This window comes from Carcharodon carcharias, chromosome 18 (assembly GCF_017639515.1).
Source record: "Carcharodon carcharias isolate sCarCar2 chromosome 18, sCarCar2.pri, whole genome shotgun sequence".
NCBI lineage: Eukaryota > Metazoa > Chordata > Chondrichthyes > Lamniformes > Lamnidae > Carcharodon > Carcharodon carcharias.
This window is the reverse complement of record NC_054484.1, coordinates 93,795,905-93,821,650: the sequence shown is the minus strand read 5'-3', so window position 1 is coordinate 93,821,650 and position 25,746 is coordinate 93,795,905. Positions and strand designations below refer to the sequence as shown.

The following is a 25,746-nucleotide window of genomic DNA, read 5'->3' as shown; positions in this document are numbered from 1 at the left end:
TACTCCAGACACAAAATTTGAAGAAGTTTAGAGTTCAGGGCCAAAGAGAAACAAGTGCCAGAAAGGAATCCAGAAGGCCAAAGGCTGCAGCTCATTTCAGCAAGTTTTCTCTGAATGTGCAGTTGATGGCTTTGGGATATACTGTTCCCCAGTGATGAGAGGAAGATGTTGCTGGAAATATCAACAAGACATGTTTGAAGGTGGCCCAAGAAATCAGCAGCAGGAGTGTGATGTTATGCTTCTAGATACAATGCAGTAAGTAGCTCAATGATCTAGGCAGTACAGAAAAGGTGAGAGCAATGGTATATTGATATACATATCATCCAACCTCCTCACTCTGGCTTCTTAAGTCTACTCTAGCACATTATACCTCACACCAGTTTACCTTCTGGGTTCTCATATCTCTGTCTATGCATTTCCTCACATCCCCATCTGTCTATCACAACTGAAATTTGTCATTATCGTTATGCAATGTTATGCCAGCTTCTTTAATTGCTGCAGTCCATGTGATTTAGGTACACCAACAGTGCTGTTAAGGACAAAGTTCCAGGAATTTGACCTATTGACAGTGAAAGAGCAGTCATATAATTTCAATTCAGAATAGTATGTGACTTGGAGGGCAACTTGCAGGCGGTGGTGCTCCCATATATCCGTTGTCCTTCTCTGTAGTAGAGGTTGTGGGTTTGGAAGGTGCTGTTGAAGGAGCCTTGGCGAGTTGCTGAAACTCATCTTGCAGATGATACACACTGCTGCTACTTTGCATTGGTGGTTGACTACTGATTAAGCAGGCTGCTTTGTCTTGGATGGTGTCAAGATTCTTCAGTGATCTTGGAGCTAACACTCATCCAGGCAAGTGGGGACTATTCCAACACCCTCATGACTTGTCCTTTGTAGATGGTGAACAAGTTCCGGGGAGTCACTAGCTGTGAATTTCTCAGCCTTTGATCTGCTCTTGTAGCCAGATTATTTACAAGGCAGACTATTTATATGGCTTATTATGTCTCCTAAGAAAGGTCACACGGACACAAAATGTTAACTGTGTTTCTCTCTCCACAGATGCTGCTAGACTTGCTGAGTTTTTCCAGAATTTTCTGTTTTTGTTTCAGATTTCCAGCATCCACAGTATTTTGCTTTTATATTTATATGGCTGATCCAATTAAGTTTCTGGTCAATGGTAACTCCCAAGATGTTGTTGGTAGGGGATTCAGTGATCATAATGCTGTTGAATGTCAAGGAGAGATGGTTAGGTTCTCTCTTCTTCAAGATTATCATTGCTTGGCACTTGTGTGTCATGAATGTTACTTGTCACTTATCAGCCCAAGCCTGAATGTTGTTGAAGTCTTGATGCATGTGGACATGGACTGTTTAACTATATGAGGAGCTGCAAATGGTACTGAAGACTGTGCAATTGTCAGACCTTATGATGGAGGGAAGGTCACTGATGAAACAGCTGAAAATGGTTGGGCCTAGGACACTACCTTAAGGATCTCCTGCAGCGATATCCTGGGGCTGAGATATTTAGCTTCCAACAACTACAACCATTTTCTTTTGTGCTAGGTATGACTCCAATCAGTGGAGAGTTTGCCCTCTAATTTCCATTGACTTCAATTTTGCTTGAGCTCTTTGATGCCACATTCAGTCAAATGTTCCCTTGATGTCAATGAAAGTCATTCTCACCTGACCTCTAGAATTCAGCTCTTTCAGTCATGTTTAGACCAAGGCTGATATGGTCTGGAGCTGAGTGGCCCTGGTGGCCCAAACTGAGCATTGATGAGTAGATGGTTGCTGAGTAACTGCTGCTTTGATAGTACTGTCAACGACACCTTCCGTCATTTTATTGATTGACAGTGGGCTGATGGGGTGGCAATTGGCCGGAGTTGATTTGTCCGGCTTTTTGTGGACTAGAATATCTGGGCATTTTCCACATTGTCAGGTAGGTGCCAGTGTTTGTAACTGTACTGGAATAGTTTAGCTAGAAGTCCAGCTAGTTCTGGAGTAGTACTACAGCTGGGAGGTTGTCATGGCTCATGTGGGGTGAATCAAATTAGCTGAAGACTGGCATATATGATGCTGAGGATCTCAGGAGGAGGTCAAGATCTTCTAAAGAGGGCTGGATTAGTTGCTGGCTGGAATGAAGATCACGGCTTGCTCAAAATAGATGGAATACTTAATAAGTATAAATCATTGTCAGAGCATCTTCTAGATTAATTTTGATCATGTGGGGAGGGGTGGGAGAGGAATTACTCAGATTACTTTTCTCCCTAAATTGGCCTCGACTTTTAAAATCTTTTTTGCTCTTACCAGAAGATTATGTAGCTGCTGGTGGGTGCGGATTGTTGTGAATCATGACGTGTGTGGGGAAGACTCAATGGACAAACTGGTCTTTTCCAGCACATCATTTTGCATGTTTGGCTGGTCATAGTGTTGTGATTGAACTTCATCCTTCATTTTGCTGCAATTTTGCCAGGTTCGATACGAACACTGATTATTCATCAATTACACATTAATTTCATGCAGTAAAGTTCTGAAATTGGTAATCCTACAAATTTGCAGTATTTCTAATAGTCCAAATCCAAATTCTACATTTGCTGAAAATTACTGAATTTTGATGACACAATCTTTAAACTACTTACCCTGAAATTTAAAGAATCATTTCCAACTGCTAGGGATCTTAGAACAAAAATCTCATACGGGTTTATTCTTTTTTCTGGTTCTTCCTCCATGACTGGGGATTCAGTGTCTGGATATTCAAGAAATTGTTTACGTCCTTCAATATTTGGAACTGCTCCTGAAGTCAGAAAAGTATAAATTCCATAAATGCTAAAATGCATGTTTATTAGTTTATTGAAGACAACAACGTTATGTGTATATGGAACCTTTAATGTAATAAAATTTCCTATGGCACTTCACAGGAGTGTCATAAAACAAAATCTCATAGTCATAGAGGTCTACAGCACAGAAAAAGGCCCTTTGACCCATCGAGTCTGCGTCCACCCTTTCAAGCAGTGAGTTCCAGACTCCCACCACCCTCTGGGTGAAAAAATTCTTCCTCACATCCCCTCTAAACCTCCTGCCCCTTACCTTAGATCTATGCCCCCTGGTTATTGATCCCTCCACCAAGGGGGAAAATTTCCTTCCTCTCTACCCTATCTATGCCCCTCATAATTTTATACACCTCAATCATGTCCCCCCTCAATCTCCTCTGCTCCAGAGAAAATAACCCAGTCTATCCAATCTCTCCTCATAACTAAAACTCTCGTACATCTCCTCTGCACTCTCTCTAGTGCAATCACATCCTTCCTTAATGCGGATTCCAGAACTGCATGCAATACTCGAGCTGTGGCCTAACCAGGGTTTTATACAATTCCAGCATAACCTCCCTGCTCTTATATTCTATGCCACGGCTAATAAAGGCAAGTATCCCAAATGCCTTCTTAACCACCTTATCTACCTGTCCCGCTACCTTAAGGGACTGGTGGACATGCACACCAAGGTCCCTCTGATCCTCGGTACTTCCCAGGGTCCTACCATTCATCGTGTATTCCTGTGCTTTGTTTGTCCTGCCCAGTGCATCACCTCACACTTATCCGGATTAAATTCCATTTGCCACTGATCAGCCCATCTGACCAGCCCGTCCTGTATAATCTAAGGCTATCCTCTTCATTATTTACCACCGCACCAATTTTCATGTCATCTGCGAACTTACTGATCAACCCTCCTACATTCAAGTCTAAATCGTTTATATATACCACAAACAGCAAGGGACCCAACACCAGTCCCTGTGGAACCCCACTGGACACAGGCATCCAGTCACAAAAACACCCCTCGACCATCGCCCTCTGCTTCCTGCCACTCAGCCAATTCTGGATCTAATTTGCCAAATTGCCTTTGATCCCATGGGCTCTTATCTTGTTATCAGTCTCCACCGAGCCTCATGAGGAGATATTAGGGCAGATGGTCAAAAGCTTAATCAAGAAGTAGGTTTTGAGACTTGTTCTAAAGGATGAAAAAGAGGTAGAGAGGCAGAGGGGTATATTCCAGAGCTTAGGGCCTGGGTTGCTGAAGGAACGATCACCAACGGAGGAACAAAAAAAATCAAGGATGCTCAAGAGGCCAGAATTGATGAGCACAGATATCTTGGAGGGCTATGCCACTGGAGGCGATTACAGAGATAGGGAGATATGAGGCCATTGAGGATTTTTAAAAAGGGTGAGAATTTTAAAACTGAGTGCGGCTTGACCAGGTGCCAGTGTGGGTCAGTGAGCACAGGAGTGATGAGGGAATGGAACTTGATGCAAGTAAGAACACAGGCAATAGAGTTTTGGATGACCTCAAGATTATGGAGGGTAAGTGTGGGAGGCCAGCCAGGATTGTGTTGCAATAGTCTAGTCCAAGGTAACAAAGGCATGGATGAATGTTTTGGCAGCAGATGAGCTGAGGTGGGGGAGAGTCAGGCCATGTCATGAAGGAAACTAACCATGTTGGTGATGGAGCAAATATGCTGTTGGAAGCTCATCTGGGGTGAAATATGACACCAAGATTGAGAAAAGTCTGGTTTAGCTTCAGACAATTACCAGAGAGAGGGATGGAGTCAGTGGCTAGAAAGCAGAGTTTGTGGCATGGACCAAAGACAATGCCTGCAGTCTTCCCAATATTTAATTGGAGGAAATTTCTGTTGATGCAATACTGGTTATCAAACAAGCAGTCTGATAATTTAGAGACAGTGGAGGAGTTGAAAGTAGTGGAATTTGAGATAGAGCTGGAGGCTGCCAGCATACAAGTGAAGACTAACGCTATATTTTCAGGTGATGCCACCACGGGACAGCAGGTAGACAAGATGTAGGCGAGTCAAGGGTAAATCCAAGTGGGACATCAGAGGTAGTAGTGCAGGAGCAGAAAGAGGAGTTATTGCATCTGATACTTTGGATACCACTATATAGATAAGAATGGAACCAGGTATTGCAGTTCCACCCAACTGGGCAACAATGGAGAGGTGTTGGAGGAGGCTGATGTGGTCAGCTGTGTCAAACACTGCAGACTGGTAGAGAAAGGTGATGAGGAATAGATTACTTTTGTCACAGTCACATAAAATGAGTTGGGAAAATCACATTTTTAAAACTTTTTTTCTTTTAAGGAAGTAAACTATTATTTGGACATTTGGATGCTGACCTGGAATTTTTTTAAAGAAGGTTATAAGTTCACCTGGGAACTGTCAACAAGCAGGCCTTTTCCAAGATATCACCTGACCTGCATGGTACTTGAGAAAGGTCTGTTTGTTTCGAACTGCAATCACTTTAATTGATGGGGGGGTGGGGAGGACTGAGAAAGGCAAAGGCTAGTAACTTGCTGGAAATCACATGGCAGAGAGAAAAAAAAACCTGAAGTTTAAACCTGCTGGTTTTGAAGTCAATCTTGGAATAAGCTGAGAAAGGAAGGCTATCCTAACTGGCTCTCTCCTGCAGAAGGTGCTGAAATTGTGCGTGGCTATCAACCTGTAACCAGAGAATTCTCATCTGTGTGTAACTTGTCTGCATTTGGAAAGCTAGGACCAGAAGAACTGATCCAGTCGTATACATATTCTTGTCTACAGTAAAGTTCCGTTGGTGAGAACTTCCAGACGTCCACCAGGATCTTCACATGAGGGAACTGACAGCATCGAGAACCTGCAAACTTTATCCTTTATTCTATAAAGCCTATACTCTAAAGTCCATCTGTTTGTCCCTTGTTTGTCGGTGTGTGTACTGGGGGAACTTTTTTTAAGAAGAGATAGATAATTATACTTCCAGGTTACAACTGAGAGTTAACCAATACTTGCAACTTGTTAAAAAAGTTTTGTTTTACAAGAAACAATTGTTCTGAATTTATTGACTGGTTAAAGTATCTTTTATTCTGGGTACCAGTAGAGAAGGCAAACAATTGGCCAGTTTGGCTAGTAAATTAAACATTTAAATTAATGGTACGACCTGTGGAGTAGTGGGACTAGATAATACGTGCACTCCTCCCATCCCAGCTGTAACAAATGTCATTTGAGATTTTGGAAAAGTCTATTTTGGTGGAATCATGATTGGTAGGATTGAAATATGGAAAGATGGGCACAGGTTTGGGAAGCCAAACCCAAACTGAGCATCAGTGAACAGGTCATTGGTAAGTGTGTCACTTGATAGCCCTGGTGACTGGATTGTTCCTGCTTTTTATCAGCAGGAGTACTAGGCAATTTTGCATTTTGTCAGCTAGATGCCAGAACTGTAAGTGCACTGGCTGGAGGTCTGGCTAGCTCTGGAGCATAAGTTTTCAGCACTACAGTCTGGATGTTGGTGAATAGATGCCACTTGATTGTCTTGCTTTTGTGGACAGGACATACTTGGGCAATAGTCTTTTCTGTATTTAGTGCACTCTGCCATTCTTGGTATCACATGGTGCTTATCAAATTGGCTGAAGACTGGCATCTATGATGATGGAAACCTCTATTTAGGAGTCCAAGATGGATCATCCACTCAGCACTTCTGGCTGAAAATGGTTGCGAACACTATCCCAATTTCACCCCCTCTGTCACTGACTTCCAGCACATTGACTTCAATCAAATGGATTTCAAAATCCTTATTCTCATCTACAAATAGTCCATAATGCAAATATATTCTATATTCTGCAATATCCTCCAGCCCGACATCCCAGCTTGTATCCTCCATTTTAAGTTCAAACCCAGATACATATTAACACTCAGCAAATTACTTCATTATTCTATCACCTTATATACCACTGGATGTTTTGCAACTCAATTTACTGACAGAAATGGTGACAGTGTCTCTAAGAAACTGGATTCTTAAGGTCAACTAAGTTATGAACTTTGAGAGATCAGTATCTGTAAATAAAGACAGAAAACCAGCTTATCTACAGGTCTTCTTAAAATTTTATTATCAATGAATTGTGCAATAAGACTTCTTAAATATAAATGCTATCCTACATCTATTTAGCGTTTTGTGATACTACATTGAAAAGAGTATGACAATTTTTCAAAAATAAAGCTGACTATCGTGGCAAATGTTCTACTGATGTGATTATGTTTTTACATTCCATTAGGGATCTTTTCTTATAATTTTTACGATATTGTCATTACCTGGATAGCTGGGCAATCCTGAGCTGATACCATGTCTAAAGTAATTTTCTTGGATTCTAGTGGCAGCAATCATCTCTGGAACAATAAAATTCCCAGTTATCGGTACAAATTCATATAAATGGCTGATTGATAATGTGAAAGTTCACTGATGATATTATTTGTTCTGGCAAATCTGTTGTATTTCATGCTTAGGATGTGGACATTAATGGGAATGTTGACAATTTGTTTCCCATCCTTATTTGCCCTTGAGAAAACGGCGGTTGGTCTTTTCCTGGTAATGAATGAGGAAAAACTAATGTACAGGAGTTCTATGTGGAACAGAGTAGGGCACTGGCAAGCCAGTTTTTTTAAAACTGTGTTCTTGGGACGTGACTGACACATCTTGCTTGATGTTTAAAGTGCCAATTCTATCAAAAAAAGATTGGGGTAGTTATGTACAATCTCAGGCATTTTGCGCTGTTGTGACATGTTGGCTTTCTTGTGATACCTGAGGGAACGCATGTCGTTTCATTCCCTTTGTACAGTTGTTTTGACTGGGGCAGACATTGTGCCCCTGGATCAAAGGGGAGATGTTAATTAGGGTGGTGATCTTGCTTGCCTGCCCTGTTGGCCAAACCCTGTGCCCAATCCAGCCCACAGATCTAAGGGGGAAAAAAAGAGTTCTCTTTTTCCCAACAACAAAGCATAGACCAGCTTTGGCTTAGCTCAACTTGAAAAAAAAAAATGCCCTAAATCTGCACAGATAGTAAGGTGGCACCTTTATTATTTTTGATCACGAAATTGACAGATTTCACAGTGAAAATTGCATTCTATTCATATTATGTAAATTAAATCAAGGATTAGTTTGAAGCAATGCCTTTCTCAATAAAGAGATTTTCAGTCCACCTTCCATGTTTGTCTTTCTTACTACTAAAATTCTGTACTCCCTCCAAATGCTTTGATACTTGCATAAAATGGGAGCAATTAATACAAAGTGGAAACAAAGTCATTTTGGATAAATTAGTATATTAATTACAACTTGAAAAGCAGTTGGCAGACAAAACAGGGGTCTGTGTTAGAAATTTTACTGCCAACAGCGAGTTGAAAGCAAGGGGAAGTGAATGAACATTAGTACACAAAATTACTACACATGAACAAAAATATAATTATATGTGTTAGTCCTGACACACAATTAGTTATATTCTTAGAAGCACGTCTTTTATCCTCTGAGGACAGCTCGTCTAACAAAAAAAATGAGAATGACGCTTTTGCCAAAAGCTCATTAACAGAATCACCTTTTCAGAAATTCAACACTTCAAAGCCAGGTGTTGCTGTGATTTTGTTAAACATTTCACCTTCCATTTCCTACACCAACCATTTTTACAGCTTCTCTGAGGCAGGGTGATAATCTAATACTATTTTCTGCTGACTTACAGGGAATTCCTCTACGGGCCAAAACTAGCAGCTCTGACAGCCAATTTGTCAGGGGACTCTTTACAACTATCACAGGTCTTCAAGTCCCTTGATTGGAATTGGATTTCAAACCCATTGATGGCACCTAATCATTCCTTGCAGGGCTGGTGGCAAGCATCTATGCTGGGAGCCTGGTCATAAGGTAGGGTTAAATTGTGCCTGCTTTTTAGGCTAAACAGTCTCCTAAGGTCCCAAAATGGCAGGCAGGACCTGTGCTGCTCAAACATTGGGCAAAGACAAGCAAGAGGGGTCCTTTACCCACATCCGAAGCAGATGAGGTTCCTTACATATAATGTCCTATAGGGAAGGAAATCTGCCATCCTTACCTGGTCTGCCTCATATATTAACTCCAGACCCACAGCAATATGGTTGACTCTGAACTGTCCTCTAAAATGGCCTAGTAAGCCACTCAGTTATGTTCAAGAAGGCAGATTATCACCATCTTCTCAAGGGCAATTAAGGATGGGCAATAAATACTGGCATTAGTAGTGACAGCTTCATCCAATGAATTATTGAAAAAAAGGGCCTAAACACTTGTTTCAAATCCCTGCTACATTGGTTTGCATCATGGAAAAGCAAACTAAATATCGCCTACCTCCATACATACAAAAAAAAATTAAATGTTTACCACAATCCCCATGCCGATCATGGCCATTTCCAATCTCAAGATCCCCAACCTCCAGTCCCCCTAACTCCTGATATCCCCATTCCCCAGACACCAGAGGCCCTAGTCGCTCCCCCATGTCCCAACCACAGTAAATCCAACGCCGCCACTTACTTGTGGGCCACTGCACTAAAGACGGCCCAAATTTGCAGTACTTACCTCTTTGGCTTTCACCATTATGCCATCATCAGTATAATGAGGTCCGAGGCCTAATATCTGGAGCTCCTCAGACCTCATCATTTATGATTGGGGAATGAGGTGAGAGGGGGTGTGGTGCAGGTGAAGTAGGGCTTGTCAAAAATTGGCACTCCTGAATTCTCCTATAAGTAATCTTTCCCCTTGTCTCTGCCAAATTTGTCCCCTCCTTTTTCTGTACAAAAGTCATAAACACTTCTCTAGGGTACCTGTCCTAGCAGCCATACTTCACGTGTGAATCTTTAAAATGAGTGTTGTTGCACTATTCCACTGCAGAGTACATAGCAAGTTACAATATTTCTGTTTTCAGTTAATCTCCACATACACATGCACTTCTAGTTGTTGTATGATGAGTAGGAATACTGGCGAACTTGTCACCCCACCTCCTTCTCCAACGCAGGGATAATTTAGTCCCTCCACTTCCAAATATATTTTTCAACAGCTAATAAGGAAAATCTACTTTTAAAATTCCGAAAAATCCTATCTTCTCTGCTATTAGAAGTGATTTTCTGTTTGCAAGCAAGACAATCCTAGAATTTTAGCTGTAATTTTCCCAAACTATAGAAATATCATACCAATAATACGTTGTCTCTCAGGGATTCGCCTTGATGGTGCTGGAATATCATCAAAAGGCAATTCCACTATGTTCACTTTTTCCTGGTTCTGGTTCCATAATTCAGCGTCAAGGAGTTTCACAATTTTTTTATAGTTATAGCGGGATAAAAATATCCTTTTAGTTTGCAAAGGTGGAGAATTCACATTAGGTTTCTGAAGAAAACCATTCGATCTGAACTCATTTGGAATATTGCCCCAAAGATTGTCCTCTGCAAAATTCAGATCATCCCGTCTGTGTGCAGTAAAACCACAGGGAAGAAATCTATTTGGACTAGAAGACCTGTAGGATATCTCTGATTGGTTGGTAGAGTCCTGTTCCGTCTTGTATTCACCATCAGGAGCTGATTCATTTCTCGGTGAAATTTTATCTATAACATATATTTATAAAGGCTGTAAATGGTTAAAAAATTCTACAACAGTCTTTTTTTCAAGTTATTACACTATTGTATTGTAATCTTTCTGATGACTGACCAAAACATCATCACATGAAAAACCTATAGTGTTGATAAATATAACCAGTATAATGTGGCAAACATTTATACATTCTGGAAAACTCTGTTAAAATGTTTACTGTAAATTTTGTGGTGACCTGGAAGGCAAACATTACACGAAGCACAGGGATTGGCTAAATCGTGCTGTGAGGGATAATGGGGAAGCATTTGCTGTAATATATACCAGGACATTTTACTATCAGTGACAATAACAACAATAATTTGCATTTATATAGCACCTTTAATTTAGTAAACTATCCCAAGGTACATCATAGGAGCTTCATCAAATAAACTTTGAAACCAATCCACATAAAGAGATATTGGGGCAGATCACCAAAAAGTGGCAGAATGAAAGAGAGTTAGAGGCAGAGTGGTTTTGAGAGGAAATTCAAGAGCTTAGGGCTTCACCAGCTGAAGGCATAGCCATCGATGGTGAAGCAATTAAAATCAGTGATGTATAAGAGGATGAGAAGCGATAGGGACTGAAGACAGTGGCTTCCCAATATTTAGTTGGAGAAAATTTCTGCTCATTCAGGAATAGATATCAGACAGCAGTCTGACAATTTAGAGGTAATGGAGGAATCGAGAGAATGGGGTCCCATTTGCAAATCGGTATTCCATTTTGGAGGCTGATAAGGGCGCTGGTTCCTCCAGGGAGTGCGGACAGAACCAAGCTTCTAGCACCACAAGCAAGCTTTCTATACAGGAGGGAAGGAAGGGAGGAAGAGCAATAGTAATAGGGGATTCTATAGTCAGGGGAACAGATAGGCACTACTGTGGCCACCAACGTGACTCCAGGATGGTATGTTGCCTCCCTGATACCAGGGTCCAGGATATTACTGAACGGCTGCAGGGCATCCTGAAGGGGTAGGGTGATAAGGCAGAGGTCATGGTACATGTTGGTACCAATGACATAGGTAGAAAGAGGGATGAGGTCTCGCATCAAGAATTCGGGGAGTTAGGCAGTAAAAAGCAAGACCTCTTGGATTGTAATCTCTGGATTACTCCCAGTGCCACGTGCTAGCGAGATGAGAAATAGGAGAATAGCGCAGATGAATATGTGGCTTAAGAGTTGGTGCAGGAGGGAGGGTTTTCGATTCCTGGATCACTGGGACCGTTTCTGGGGAAGGTGGGACCTGTACAAGCCGGGACGGTCTACATCTGAACCAGAGCGGGTCTAACAACCTTGCGGGCGGGTTTGCTAGTGCTGTTGGGAGGATTTTAAACTAATTTGGCAGGGGGAGGGGACACAGAATGTTAGCAGAATAGGGACACATCATAATACAGTAAAACAATCAAGTCAGAGGGAGTACAGCTGCATTAAGTTTTAAGGGAGTAAGGCAAGGCTCGATGGCCTCTACTTTAATGCCAGGAGTATTACAGGTAAAATGGATGAGTTAAGGGTGAGGATTGACACGTGGAATTGTGAAAAAGTAGCCATCACTAAGACATGGTTGAGGGAGGGGCAGGATTGGCAGCTCAACATTCTGGGATATAGAATCTTCAGGGGAAACAGGGGAGGGGGTAAAAGAGGAGGAGGCATTGCATTATTAGTTAAGGAGTCCATTACTGCAGTAAGGAGAGATGATATCTTGGAGGGGGCATCGAATGAAGCTTTGTGGGTAGAGTTTAGGAATAAAAAAGGAGCAGCCACGTTGTTAGGTGTTTATTATAGACCCCCAGATAGTCAGTGGGAAATTGAGGAGCAAATATGTGCACAACTTGCATAGGTATGTAAAAGCAATAACAATAGGGTAATTATATTAGGTGATTTCAACTTTCCCAACATTAATTGGGATAGACATAGTGTTAAGGGCTTGGATGGAGTGGATTTCTTGCAATGTGTACAGGAGAACCTTTTAAGTCAATATGTAGAAGGTCCAACTAGAGACAGTGCAGTGCTGGACCTAATTCTGGGGAATGAAGCCAGACTGGTGGCTTAGGTGGTGGTGGGGGAGCATTTTAGTGATAGCGACCACAACATGGTACTGTTTAAGTTTGTTATGGATAAAGAAATAGACAAATTGCAAAAAAATGTTTTGGATTGGGGGAGAGTGGATTTTAGTAAAATAAGGCAGGGTCTGGCCAAGGTAGACTGGGAATAGTTACTTGTGGACAAATCTACAGAGGAGCAGTGGGGGCATTCAAAAAGTAAATGGGAAGGGTACAAGCTCAACATGTTCCCTCTAGGGTGATAAGAAGGAGTAACAAGCCCAGAGAACCATTGATGACAGAGATATTCAGGTTACGATGAGAAGGAAAAGAGAAGCTTTTAGCAGGTACTAGGGAAGCAAATCAGCAGAGGCATTAGTGGAGTACAGAAATGCAGGGTGGAGCTTAAGAAAGCAATTAGGAGAGCAAAGAGGGGATATGAGAAAGCTCTGGCCGGTAAAAGTAGGGAAAATCCCAAGATATTCTATAAGTATATCAACGGGAAGAAGATAACCAGGGAAAGAGTAGGGACCATTAGGGACCAAGGGGGCAATCTATGGGTGGAGCTAGAGAACAACGCTAGAGTGTTGAATGAATAGTTCACAACCATCTTCACCCAAGAGAATGAGGATGAAGGTATCGAACTCAGGGAGAGAGACTGTGAGGTTCTTGAGCAAATTGATATAGAGAGTGACAAGGTATTGGAGGTGTTGGCAGGATTAAAAGGGGACAAATCTCCAGGTCCGGATGATTTGTGCCCCAGGCTGCTGAGGGAGGCAAGGGAGGAGATCGCAGGGGCTCTGACCCAAATTTTTAATTCCTCTCTGGCCATGGGGGAGATGCCAGAGGACTGGAGAACAGCTAATGTGGTTCCGCTATTTAAGGAGAGTTATAGAGATAAGCCAGGGAACTACAGGCCAGTGAGTCTCACGTCAGTGGTAGGGAAACTATTGGAGAAAATTCTGAAGGAGAGAATCTATTTCCATTTGGAGAGGTAAGGTTTGATCAGGGATAGTTAGCATGTCTTTGTCAGAGGGAGGTCATGCCTAACAAACTTGATTGAATTTTTTGAGGAAGTGACCAGGTGTGTAGATGAGGGTAGTGCAGTTGATGGAGTTTATATGGATTTCAGCAAAGCCTTTGACAAGGTCCCACATGGGAGACTTATAAAGAAGGCAAATGCACATGGGATACAGGGTAATCTGATAAGGTGGATTCAAAATTGGCTTAGTTGTAGGAGACAGAGGATGATGTCAGAAGGATGCTTTAGTGACTGGAAGCCGGTGTCCAGTGGCGTACCACAGGGATTTGTGCTCGGTCCCCTATTATTTGTCATTTATATAAACGACAAAGATGACTATGTGGGCGGTAGGATTAGCAGGTTTGCGGATGACACAAAGATTGGCCGGGTGGTTAACAGTGAGGTTGAATGTCTTAGGCTACAGGAAGATATAGACGGGATGATCAAATGGGCAGATAAGTGGCAGATAGAATTTAACCCTGAAAAGTGTGAGGTGATACACTTTGGAAGGAGTAATTTGACAAGGAAGTATTCAATGAACGGCATGACACTCGGAAGTTCTGAGGAACAAAGGGACCTTGGCATGTGTGTCCATAGATCTCTGAAGGCAGAGGGGCATGTTAGTGGGGTGGTGAGAAAGGCATATGGGACACTTGCCTTTATCAATCGAGGCACAGATTACAAAAGTAGGGAGGTTATGTTGGAGTTGTATAGAATCTTGGTGAGGCCACATCTGGAGTACTGTGTGCAGTTCTGGTCACCACATTATAGGAAGAATGTGACTGCAGATCTTTCAAATCAAAAGTACAAATGCCTGGTGTCAATGTCATTTACCGTGTTCCATTAAAGCGGCTAACATAAACTAGGAATAACCTGTATTGCCACTTTCCTGATGTGGCTCCTTAGTGTTTATTGGAGCTCTTTGAAGGGGTAAATTGCGCCGTGGATATAGGGGACCCTGTAGATATACTGTACTTGGATTTCCAGAAGGCATTCGATAAAGTGCCACATCAAGGGTTAATGCGGAAAATAAAAGCTCATGGTGTAGGGAGTAACACATTAGCATGGATAGAAGATTGGGTGGCTGGGAGAAAATAAACAGTATACATAAATGGGTCATTTTCTGATTGGCAGGATGTAACGAGTGGAGTCCCGCAGGGGTCAGTGCTAGAGCCTCAACTTCTTACAATATATATCAATGCCTCAGATGAGGGCAGCGAAGGCATGGTAGCTAAATTTGCAGACGACACAAAGATAGGTAGGAAAGTATGTTGTGAAGAGGACATAAGGAGGTTGCAAACAGATAGGTTGAGTGAGTGGGCAAAAATCTGCCAGATGGAGTACAATGTGGGAAAATGTGAAGTTGTTTGCTTTGGCAGGAAGAATAAAAAAGCAGAGTACTACTTAAATGGAGAACAAATGCAGAATTTCAAGGTGCAGAGGGATCTAGTGAGTTACAAAAAGTTAGTATGCAGGTACAAGTAATTAAGAAGGTTAATGGAAATCTATCCTTTGTTATGAGAGGAATTGAACATAAAAGTAAGGATGTTATACTTCAGTTACACAGAACATTGGTGAGACCACATCTTGAATACTGTAGTTTTGGTCTCCTTATTTAACGAAGGATGTTAATGCGTTAGAGGCGGTTCAAAGGAAGTTTACTAGATTGATTCCTGGATTAAGTGGGTTGTCTTCTGAGGATAGGTTGGACAGGCTGGGCTTGTTTCCACTGGAGTTTAGAAGAGTGAGGGGTGATTTGACTGAAGTATGTAAGATCCTGAACAGTCTTGACAAGGTGGATGTGGAAATGATGTTTCCTCTTGTGGGTGAGTCCAGAACTAAGGGGCACTGTTTTAAAATTAGGTGTCGCCCTTTTAGGGCAGAGATGAGGAGAATTTTTTTCTCTCAGGGGTTGTGCAACTTTGGAACTCGCTGCCTCAGAAGGCAGTAGAGTCGGGGTCATTGAATATTTTTAAGATGAAGGTAGATAGATTCTTATTTTGCAAGGGAATCAAAGCTTATTGGGGGGTAGATGGGAATGTGGAATAAGTGATACAAACAGATCAGCCATGATCTTACTGAATGGCAGAGCAGGCTCGATGGGCTGAATGGCCTACTTCTGCTCCTATTTCATATGTTTGTATGAAGCTAAATGGTGCAAGACCCACTTCAGAATGCTGTCTCACACTGGATACTCAAGTATAACTCTGACTCAGCATAAGGCTGCAATTTGAAAGTGTTCAGGGACACCTGGTCACTTTATGAACTTATTTTCAATGTTGTAAGAAAGCAGGTACTCCAAACCACTCCATCTCAACATTAAAATGAGCTACCAAGGGAGTAAAGTTCCTTACGAACATACAAACAAGGAGTAGGAGTAGGTCATTCAGCCCCTCAAGCCTGCTCCGCTATTTAATAAGATCATGGCTGATCTGATAGTAAGCTGAAATCTGCATCCCTCCTATCCTGATAACCTATCAGCCCCTTGCTTACCAAGAATCTATCCACCTCTGCCTTAAAAACATTCAAAGACTCTGCTTCCACCACCTTTTCAAGAAGAGTTCCAAAAACTCACAACCCTCTGAGTGAAAAAATTTCCCCTCATCTCTCTTCTAAATGGGCGACCTCTTATTTTTAAACAGTGACCCCTAGTTCTAATTCTCCTACAAGAGGAAACATCCTCTCCACATCCACCCTGTCAAGACCCCTCAGGATCTTAAAAGTTTCAATCAAGTCTTCTCTTACTTTTCTAAACTCCAGCATATACAAGCCTAATCTGTCCAACCTTTCCTCATAAGACAACCCACCCATTCCAGGTATCAGTCCAGTAAACCTTCTCTGAACTGTTTCCAACACCTTTACATCCTTCCTTAAATAAGGTGATCAGTACTGCAAATGTGGTCTCACTGGTGCCCTGCATAGCTGAAGCATAACCTCCCTACTTTTGGATTCAATTCTCCTCACAGTAAATGAGCATTCTATTAGCTTTCCTAATTACTTGCTGTACTGGCACACTAGCCTTTTGTGATATAAAGCACTCATACAGGAATCTTAATATTGGCCAAGAGAATAGATCGCTTGCCCGTCTTCTAAACATTGCCATAAGATCTTTTATGTCCACCTGACAGGATTTTGGTTTCATCCAAAAAACAGCACCTTCATCAGTGCAGCAATCCTGCAGGCTTGCACTGGAGTGTCAGCTTGAAGTCTTGTGCTCAAGCCTCTGGATTGAGCCTTGAACCGACAACCCTCTGATTCAGAAGCAACAGTGCAACTTATCGAGCCGCAGCTGACACTATGACACAATGTCTAAAAATACATTGACAAATTAAATAGATATGCAGGAAATAAAACTATTTAAGATCAAAAGAACAAGTAAATGGTCTTAAACATTTTAGTGCCACAATGAGACCATTTACCTCTATGTCAAGTCCAATGAAACTACTGTACTTACCAGGAGATTTACTCCTGGGTTCACAGGGTTTTGGCGGTAATGCATCTTTTGGTGGCAATGGTCTGCGAAGAAGCTGTGGATGTTTGGACATATTGAGCCCAGTTCAAACCTGCACATTTTTTTTCAACAACAAATAGTTAATTGAAACAATGTCATATTTCACATTAAACAGAGCATGCATGGCATGTTAAATTAATTGGTTAAGGAGATCACAAGGAAGACTTCTGAATTGTTCCTTCAATGACTGTTTTTGCCTTTATTCATTGTAGCCCTTTGTGAGCTTCAAAAGAAACCCTGACATGCAATTGGGTGGAACCATTCGCCAAACTGAAAGAACTTGCATTTAAATAGTGCTTTTCAAATCCTCAGGTCATCCAATTTACCTTACAATGATAAAAACAAAAAACTGTGGATGATGGAAATCCAAAACAAAAACAGAATTACCTGGAAAAACTCAGCAGGTCTGGCAGCATCGGCGGAGAAGAAAGTTGAAGGGTCATGAGGACTCGAAATGTCAACTCTTTTCTTCTCCGCCGATGCTGCCAGACGTGCTGAGTTTTTCCAGGTAATTCTGTTTTTGTTTTACCTTACAATGAATTACTTTTAAAGTGTCATTGCTGATATGTAGGCAAGCACAGCTGTCAATTTGCACACAGCAAGGCCTCACAAACAGCAATAAGAATAATGAGCAGTTTGCCAGTTAGACCATTTTTGGTGCTGTTAAGTTATAAATACTGCACTATTTCAGAGCACCATGCAGTTTTCTGCATGCATCTGAACACAGTCAGGCCTTCAGTTTAGCTTCTGAAGTGAAAAATTACATCTTGAACAGAGCAGCACTCCCTTACTACTGTATTGAAGTGTCAACCTAGATTGTGTGCTCCAATCCTGGAAACTAGGAATTTGGGATGAGAAAACCCAATTAAAAAAACATCTATGTACCATTTGTCATAATGGACTGTTAATTTTAAATACAGAAGTAGAGACACCAGGTGAAGGACAAGGGGCTAATGATCAGTTCACTCCATTTGTGTGGATTGATAGGCCAATGAAATACAGTATTGATCTCCACACACAGGAGGACACCAGCAATTCTCACACAAACCAACAAGATTCTCGAGAATCTTTTTTGCACTGTCTCTGATGCCTTCACATTTTTCCTAACAAGCAGTGCCCAGAACTGGACACAATACCCCAGCTGAGGCTGAACAGGTTTTATATAGGTTCATCATAACTTCCTTGCTTCTATCTATAAAGCTCAAGATCCCATATGCTTTATAAATCACTCTCTCAACCTGTCCTTCCACTTTCAATGATTTGTGCACATATATCTCACAGTCCCCTTGATCTTGCATCCCCTTTAGAATTGTACCCTTTATTTTATATTGTTCCTCCCCTTCTTCCTACCAAAATGAATCACTTCACCCTTCTCTGCATTCAATTTTGTCTGCCACTTTGCCACTATTTCACCAATCTGTCTATGTCTTTTTGAAGTTCTACACTACCCTCTTCACGGTTCACAATATTTGCAAGTTTTGCGTCATACACAAATTTTGAAATTGTGCTCTGTACACCAAAGAGCAGGGGTCCTAACATTGACCCCTAGGAACCCCACTATAAACCTTCCTTCAATCTGAAAAACAACCATTCACCATTACCCTGTTTCCTACTAGTTGGCCAATTTTGTATCCATGTTGCTAATATCCCTTTTATTTCATAAACTGTAACTTTGCACAAGTCTGTTGTGCAGCACTTCATCAAATGTCTTTTGAAAGTCCACGTAAACCACATCAACCACGTTAATTTCAGCTACCCTCTCTGTTACCTCATTAAGCATGTTAGTTAAATATGATTTGCCTTTAACAAATCATGCTTAATTAAGCTACATTTGTACAAGTGATTGTGAATTTTATCCCAAATTTTCATTTCTAAAGGCTTCCCTAGGGTTAAAATGAATGCTGTGTAGTTGCTGCATTTACCTTTACACCCTTTTTTTTGAACAAGGGTGTAACATTTGCAATTCCCCAGTTCTCTGACACCACCACCCCCCACCCACCCACCCCGCCAGCATCTGAGGAGGATTGGAAAATTCTGAGGAAGATTGGAAAATTATGGCCAGTGCCTCTGCAATTTCCCTCATTACTTCCCTCAGTTTCCTGGGATACATTTCATCCTGCCTTGGTGACTTAACAACTTTTAAGTACAGCCAACCTATCTAATACCTCCTCTTTATCAATTTTCTATCTATCAAATGTCTCAACTATCTCTTGTTTCACCATGACTTGGGCAACATCTTTTTCCTTGGTAAAGATATATGCAAAATACTCATTTAGTAACTCAGGTGTGCCCTTTGCCTCCATGTGTAAATCTGCTTTTAGGTCCCTCTCCTTTTACCATTTCATTTTACTATTTATATGCCTGTAGAAGACTCTTGAATTCTCTTTTATCTTAACTGCCTGTCACTTCTCATAGCTTTTTTTTGCAATTCCCCTCTGAACCTTCTATATTGAGCTGAATTCTCAAATGTATTATCCACCTGACAACTGTCTGAAGCACCCTTTTTCTGCTTCGTCTTACTCTCTATTTCTTTCTTCATCCAGGGAGCTCTAGATTTGTTCATCCTTTCTTTCCTCCTCCTGGGAATGATCCTTGACTGTAAAAATATCTCCTCTTTAAAGCCAGCCCTTTGTTCAGTTACAGTTTTGCCTACCAATCTTTGATCCCAGTTTATCTGGGCTAGATCCGTTCCCAGCCATTGAAGTTTTCCCTTCCCCAATTAATTATTATTACTCTGGACTGTTCCATGCCCTTTTCCATAGCCAACCTAAACCCTTATGATACAATGATCACTGTCCTCTAAATGTTTCCCTACTTACCTTTGATCCACTTGTCCCATCTCATTCCTAAAAAAACAGGTCTAGCGGTGCCTCCCTTCTCATTGGATTGGAAACACTGATGTAGAAAATTCTCCTGAACACACCCTGGGAATTCTTCCCTTTTCTTCCCTTTACACTATTGCTAATCCAGTCTAAATTAGGATTATTAACGCCCTCCATTATAACTACTCTATAATTCTAATAAATGAGTTTAAACAAGCTAGGACTGCAAAAGAGTAAAGGTAGACAAAGAAAAGAAATGTTAATTTCCTGCCATTACACCATCAACTGGGTTTCATGTCAGTTTTGAGATTAAAAATATATCTCTAGAATTGGTTTACAAAGCCAATGGGGTCAGCTGTGACTCAGTTGATAACACTCACCCCTGAGTCAGAAAGCTATGGGTTCTTGTTCTAAACTGAGATTCCAGTGTCGCACTGAGGGAGTGCTGCATTGTCAAAGGTGTTGGATGATACTAAAACCAAGGTGGGTGTAGAAGAGCTCATGCCACTATTTTAAAGAGCAGGGCAGTTATCCCCAGAATGCTGGTCAATATTTATCCCTCAACACCATATAAAGCAAATTTCTGGTCATTATCACATTGCTGTTTGTGGGACCTTGCTGTGCACAAATTGACTACCACATCACACTTCAAAAAGCTCTTCACTGGCTGTAAAGCGCTTTGGGACGTCCTGAGGCTGTGAAAGCTCTATATGAATGCAATTATTTGTTTAAATACTTACCAAAAAGATTAATCACAAACCCACAATCCTCTCTTCTGTCTATGACAAGGAACAATCTTACCCATTATCCAAGGATTGACAAAGAAAAAGACCCTGACCCATGGGACTTCAACTTTACTGAACCTAGCTGGCACTTTAATATCCCACAAAAGTGTGCTTGGACCTGCTCGGCTGCTTTAAGTGAGCAATTCCTTCACTTCCGATCATTGCCGCTAACTGAAGCCTGGGCACTGATTCTGGGAACTGGGGCCGCCAGTCCAAACCTAGCCCCGGCCAAAACTCGACCCGACCCGGGCCGGCCCCCAAGCTCCGGTCGGCCCCGGCCCAGTTCAGGCTCCTGGTACATCTTTTCCAGTCCGATGGGGGGGGGGGGGGGGGATCCGTGTTCCCCTCACCCACCCGCAGCACCGCCATCGCCGCTCAGCACAGAGCTAGCTTGTCCTCGGCAACCGGCCCCAGCAACTGCCCTAACAACGGCCCCTGGCAACCGCTCTAACAACGGCCTCAGGAACAGCCCTAGCAACCGCCCTAACAATGACCCCTAGCAACCGCCGCCGGCTCGCTCCCGGGCACCGTGCTCGCGCTATACCCGCAGACTCAGCACTGCATTAGGGTGGGGGCTTCCTGTTGCTAAACTCCACCTCCTCGTCCAACCTCACCCCCAAAACAACCCCTTTTTGTGGGAAACATTACCTTTAAACCCCGGGCAATGGAGCAGAGTTACCTGCGGGCATGTTTTTTTTTAGCCAGGAGAGGTGGATCTGTCGAGGACTGGGATGTCACTCAGATCCCCATCGATTAACTACTGTACGTGCTTTTTCTGTGGGGAGACGTCCAGTCAGTGAGGCAGCCGCTTGTCGCAATGGACCGGCAACATTTTGCAGACAGAAGGGAGGACGCCAGGCGAACTGGGCGGGCGGGGCATCCATTTGAGCATCCAGCTCAAACTTCGTCAGCGGATGGGCAAGGAACACTTGCAGGTACTTGACACCCCTGAAGAGAATTCATTGCTTGCTTGGAGATAGCTGAGATAAAACCGTGAAACGCGTTAAATGACTACAAAAATCGGCGGAAGGGTTATTTAGAATAAACAAATTGCTGGCCGTAAAAAATAACATTGCATTTTGTTATACATCTGCATTGGCTTGAATCATTAATAATCACATTGAAAAATAGGTAAAACAGAGATTGCACGTTGACTATGCAGGTTGCAATGTAACGCATGGGCTGTAGATAGAGGATACAGTACGTTTTTCAAATGTCATCCTCCATTCATTCAGCGCAGGGAAACTAAAACAAGGTTACCGACCCGCAGGGGATGTGACAGGCTACGGGCTAAATTAATTTCCCTTCTATCGACTGGGTTTTAGATAAAAATGTAGGGTCACCTCTTGTTAAGAACTGTACGAATCACTGTTAAATCACAAAATTACATGTGAATTTTCAAAAAAAGTACTTTTTTGTGCCTGGATATTTTGCAAAAAAGTAGTAATTTGGTCCACTGCTTGGGTTGTCCGGCTGCTGCATTGCTGCATGGTGTATGGGTATATTGGTTGGGAAGCCTGTGACCAAAGGTCATCAATGTAAAATTCTCAGTATGCAGAGAGGGGTGAGGAGACAGTTATTTATGCAAAGGTTGTTGGAGCATATAATGCTTTGTGACAAGGAGTAACTGAGGCAAAGGCGATTGCATCTTTTAAGAGAAAATACAACACTCTGGGGAGAGGGCTAGGTTGTGGGATTCATTTTGGATTGCTCCAGACAAGAGATAGTAATGTGTGACCCAGGGTATTATCTTTTAGTACTTTTTTTTTCATCATCTGCATGTTGATCATGGAGGCCTGAGTTAGCTTCCTTGTATATGCTGACAACAGCCAGCTCTCCTGACCCCATGCGGTCTGGCCATTCTATTTGACATCAATTTGTGGCTGAATTTAAAACTTTTACCAATTCATCAGTGAGATTGAAGCCATCCTGTTTGGTTCCTGTGAGGAGCTCCCACCAGTAGCTCCCATTCGTATTCTGCACTCCTGATCAAATGTACAAATTTGGTGGCCAGTTTGACTCTGAGCTGAGTTTAATTAACCCTTGTATGTTAACATTACCATGTAGCTTTAAAGGTAAATTGAAGGGATATAGTGGGTAACAGCCTAGGATAATTACTTCAATTGTTATTGTAAGTGTGACTGAATTCCATTAGGCAGAGGCTACATATGTTTAAAAAAACAAAGGAGCCCATTTAAAGATTCTAAAAAAAAGAACTTCAGAACAATGTAGTTATTTTCAATTCAGGAAATAAGTAATGTTTCAATACAATAGTATCATTTTGTTAAATCTACACTACCTCCTTCAAGGTCAGCATATCTTCTTGAGATGTGGTGTTCAGAACTGAACATAGTATGAAAGGAATTGAGTAAATATTTTCTCTTACACAAAAACAAAAACAGAATTACCTGGAAAAACTCAGCAGGTCTGGCAGCATCGGCGGAGAAGAAAAGAGTTGACGTTTCGAGTCCTCATGACCCTTCGACAGAACTTGAGTTCGAGTCCAAGAAAGAGTTGAAATATAAGCTGGTTTAAGGTGTGTGTGTGGGGGGCGGAGAGAGAGAGAGAGAGAGAGGTGGAGTGGGGGTGTGGTTGTAGGGACAAACAAGCAGTGATAGAAGCAGATCGTCAAAAGATGTCAACAACAATAATACAAAAGAACACATAGGTGTTAAAGTTAAAGTTGGTGATATTATCTAAACGAATGTGCTAATTAAGAATGGATGGTAGGGCACTCTACAGCTCTAGTGGGGGTGGGGGAGAGCATAAAAGATGTAAATAAATAAATAATTTTTTTTTTTTTCTCTTTTTATAATGGAAATAGGTGGGAAAAGGAAAATCTATATAATTTATTGTAAAAAAAAGAAAAGGAAGGGGGAAACAGAAAGGGGGTGGGGATGGGGGAGGGAGCTCACGACCTAAAGTTGTTGAATTCAATATTCAGTCCGGATGGCTGTAAAGTGCCTAGTCGGAAGATGAGGTGTTGTTCCTCCAGTTTGCGTTGGGCTTCACTGGAACAATGCAGCAAGCCAAGGACAGACATGTGGGCAAGAGAGCAGGGTGGAGTGTTAAAATGGCAAGCGACAGGGAGGTTTGGGTCATTCTTGCGGACCGCAGGTGTTCTGCAAAGCGGTCGCCCAGTTTACGTTTGGTCTCTCCAATGTAGAGGAGACCACAATGGGAGCGACGAATGCAGTAGACTAAGTTGGGGGAAATGCAAGTGAAATGCTGCTTCACTTGAAAGGAGTGTTTGGGTCCTTGGACGGTGAGGAGAGAGGAAGTGAAGGGGCAGGTATTGCATCTTTTGCGTGGGCATGGGGTGGTGCCATAGGAGGGGGTTGAGGAGTAGGGGGTGATGGAGGAGTGGACCAGGGTGTCCCAGAGGGAGCGATCCCTACGGAATGCCGATGGGGGGGTGAAGGGAAGTTGTGTTTGGTGGTGGCATCATGCTGGAGTTGGCGGAAATGGTGGAGGATGATCCTTTGAATGCGGAGGCTGGTGGGGTGATAAGTGAGGACAAGGGGGACCCTATCATGTTTCTGGGAGGGAGGAGAAGGCATGAGGGCGGATGCGCGGGAGATGGGCCGGACACGGTTGAGGGCCCTGTCAATATTTTCTCTTTGTAAGATTAGAATTGACAGCTATAAGGGCATGGGAAGAATGTAAGATGTCATCCTATCTCCAAGGTATCAGGGAATCTATGTCTACAGCAGGTGCCAGAGGGGTGGAAGCTCTTGAGCATGCTGAGCTTGAAGACCAAGTCTTTGCAATATCTGGAAGGATGGGCAGTCCCTGGATCGCACATTCCATAGGGTGGAAAGCCCATAGTCAGGTGAATGGTCAAGAGGTTAAGCAGATGACTGGAAGTGGTGACCACTTTAGGCAGAAGTGAAAGACAAGCACTAAAGAAAACCCTTTTATATTCCTTCAACTGCCTGGTAGATACATGGTTTGGACATGAAGAAAGCAGCAAAAGTAATTTGTGGGTTGGGTAGTACTGATCATTGAAAATATTTACATTTGAGCCATTTGGCAGAAAAAAAGAACTTGCATTAATATAGAAGTTTATTGTGCCCTCAGGATGCCCCAAGAAGCTTCAATCAATTAATTACTTTTTGAGTGTTACCATTGACTGGCAGCAACCAATTTTCAGCTGCAAACAGCAAACAGTTGAATGACCAGTTAGTTTGGCTTTGGTTAAGGGAGTAATGTTGACCTGGAACTCCATCAGTACTGCATTGAAATATCAGCCTAGATGATGTGCTCAAGTTTCCAGAGTGGCACTTGAAGCCACAGCCTTCTGACTGAGACAAGAGCGTCCCAACCAAGCCAAATTGTAGCTTAATTGTGGTGAATTGAACCAAGCTCTTGTCCATATTTGGACTAAGGCTGTAACGACGCCAGGAAATAAGTGGTCATTACGGAACCTAAATTGAGCATCGGTGAACAGGTCATTGGTGAGTAAGTGGTGCTGTTCACAACTCTGTCTAAATGTGCTCTACAGTGCTCAGGAAGATGTCTCAAAAGTGTTAATTAAAAACTGCTAGTGGCATCTATGCTAATAGCTTTAGTGGATACTAACTTAAATAAACAGTTCTTTGAGGTCATGCAGATGAGGGCAGTGGCCTCCTCTCATCTATCTGTTTTCTCTTCAGTAATTGAATCCCAATTCAAGATAAGCTTATGGGCTATAAGATGCACTCAGATAGTCCTCCTTCATTATTTGAGATCCAACGCAAGCCGGAGAGCTTTGCTAGACTACTAAAACTTTGCTTTATGACATTCGCTTTGTTCTTGGGCCATGTTTTTTAGGATGGTGGGGTTTCCCTTCTCGACATCTGAAGATTTGCCGGAGAACACATCCCCACCGATACTGCCTGGCCCACAGCCATTTAATGCTCCAACAAGCATTAATTGTCTTCAGGCAGGACTTCCGCCCCTCACTTGGGAAGAAGTCCCGCCTCAGAGAGCTGGCGACCAGTCTGATTGGCCGGCAGCTCTCTAGTCCCTGCAACGTCAGAAGCACAGGGACTGCAGGCAGTCCCCAGAGTCTGTGGGCGGAATCATTTTTTGCGCTAAGTGCAGAAGTGGGCGTGAAAATGGTTGTTTTACCCACTGGCCTCAATGGTGGGTTTTCGCACCAT

At 42.4% G+C, this 25,746-nt stretch overlaps 1 protein-coding gene across 1 annotated transcript in view; it reads right to left on the bottom strand.

Annotated features, from left to right (window-relative positions):
* The window catches only part of LOC121290480 (leucine-rich repeat-containing protein 63), a 52,071-nt gene extending 35,042 nt beyond the window's left edge, over positions 1–17,029 (bottom strand). The window contains exons 1-4 of the mRNA XM_041210920.1: positions 16,939–17,029; positions 10,001–10,408; positions 7,115–7,189; positions 2,634–2,788 (exon numbers count right to left, since the gene is read on the bottom strand). Of these exons, the coding sequence (XP_041066854.1) occupies positions 2,634–2,788; positions 7,115–7,189; positions 10,001–10,408; positions 16,939–17,029 (729 nt within the window). The remainder of the gene's footprint in view (positions 1–2,633; positions 2,789–7,114; positions 7,190–10,000; positions 10,409–16,938) is intronic.
* Positions 17,030–25,746: the final 8,717 nt, after the last annotated feature.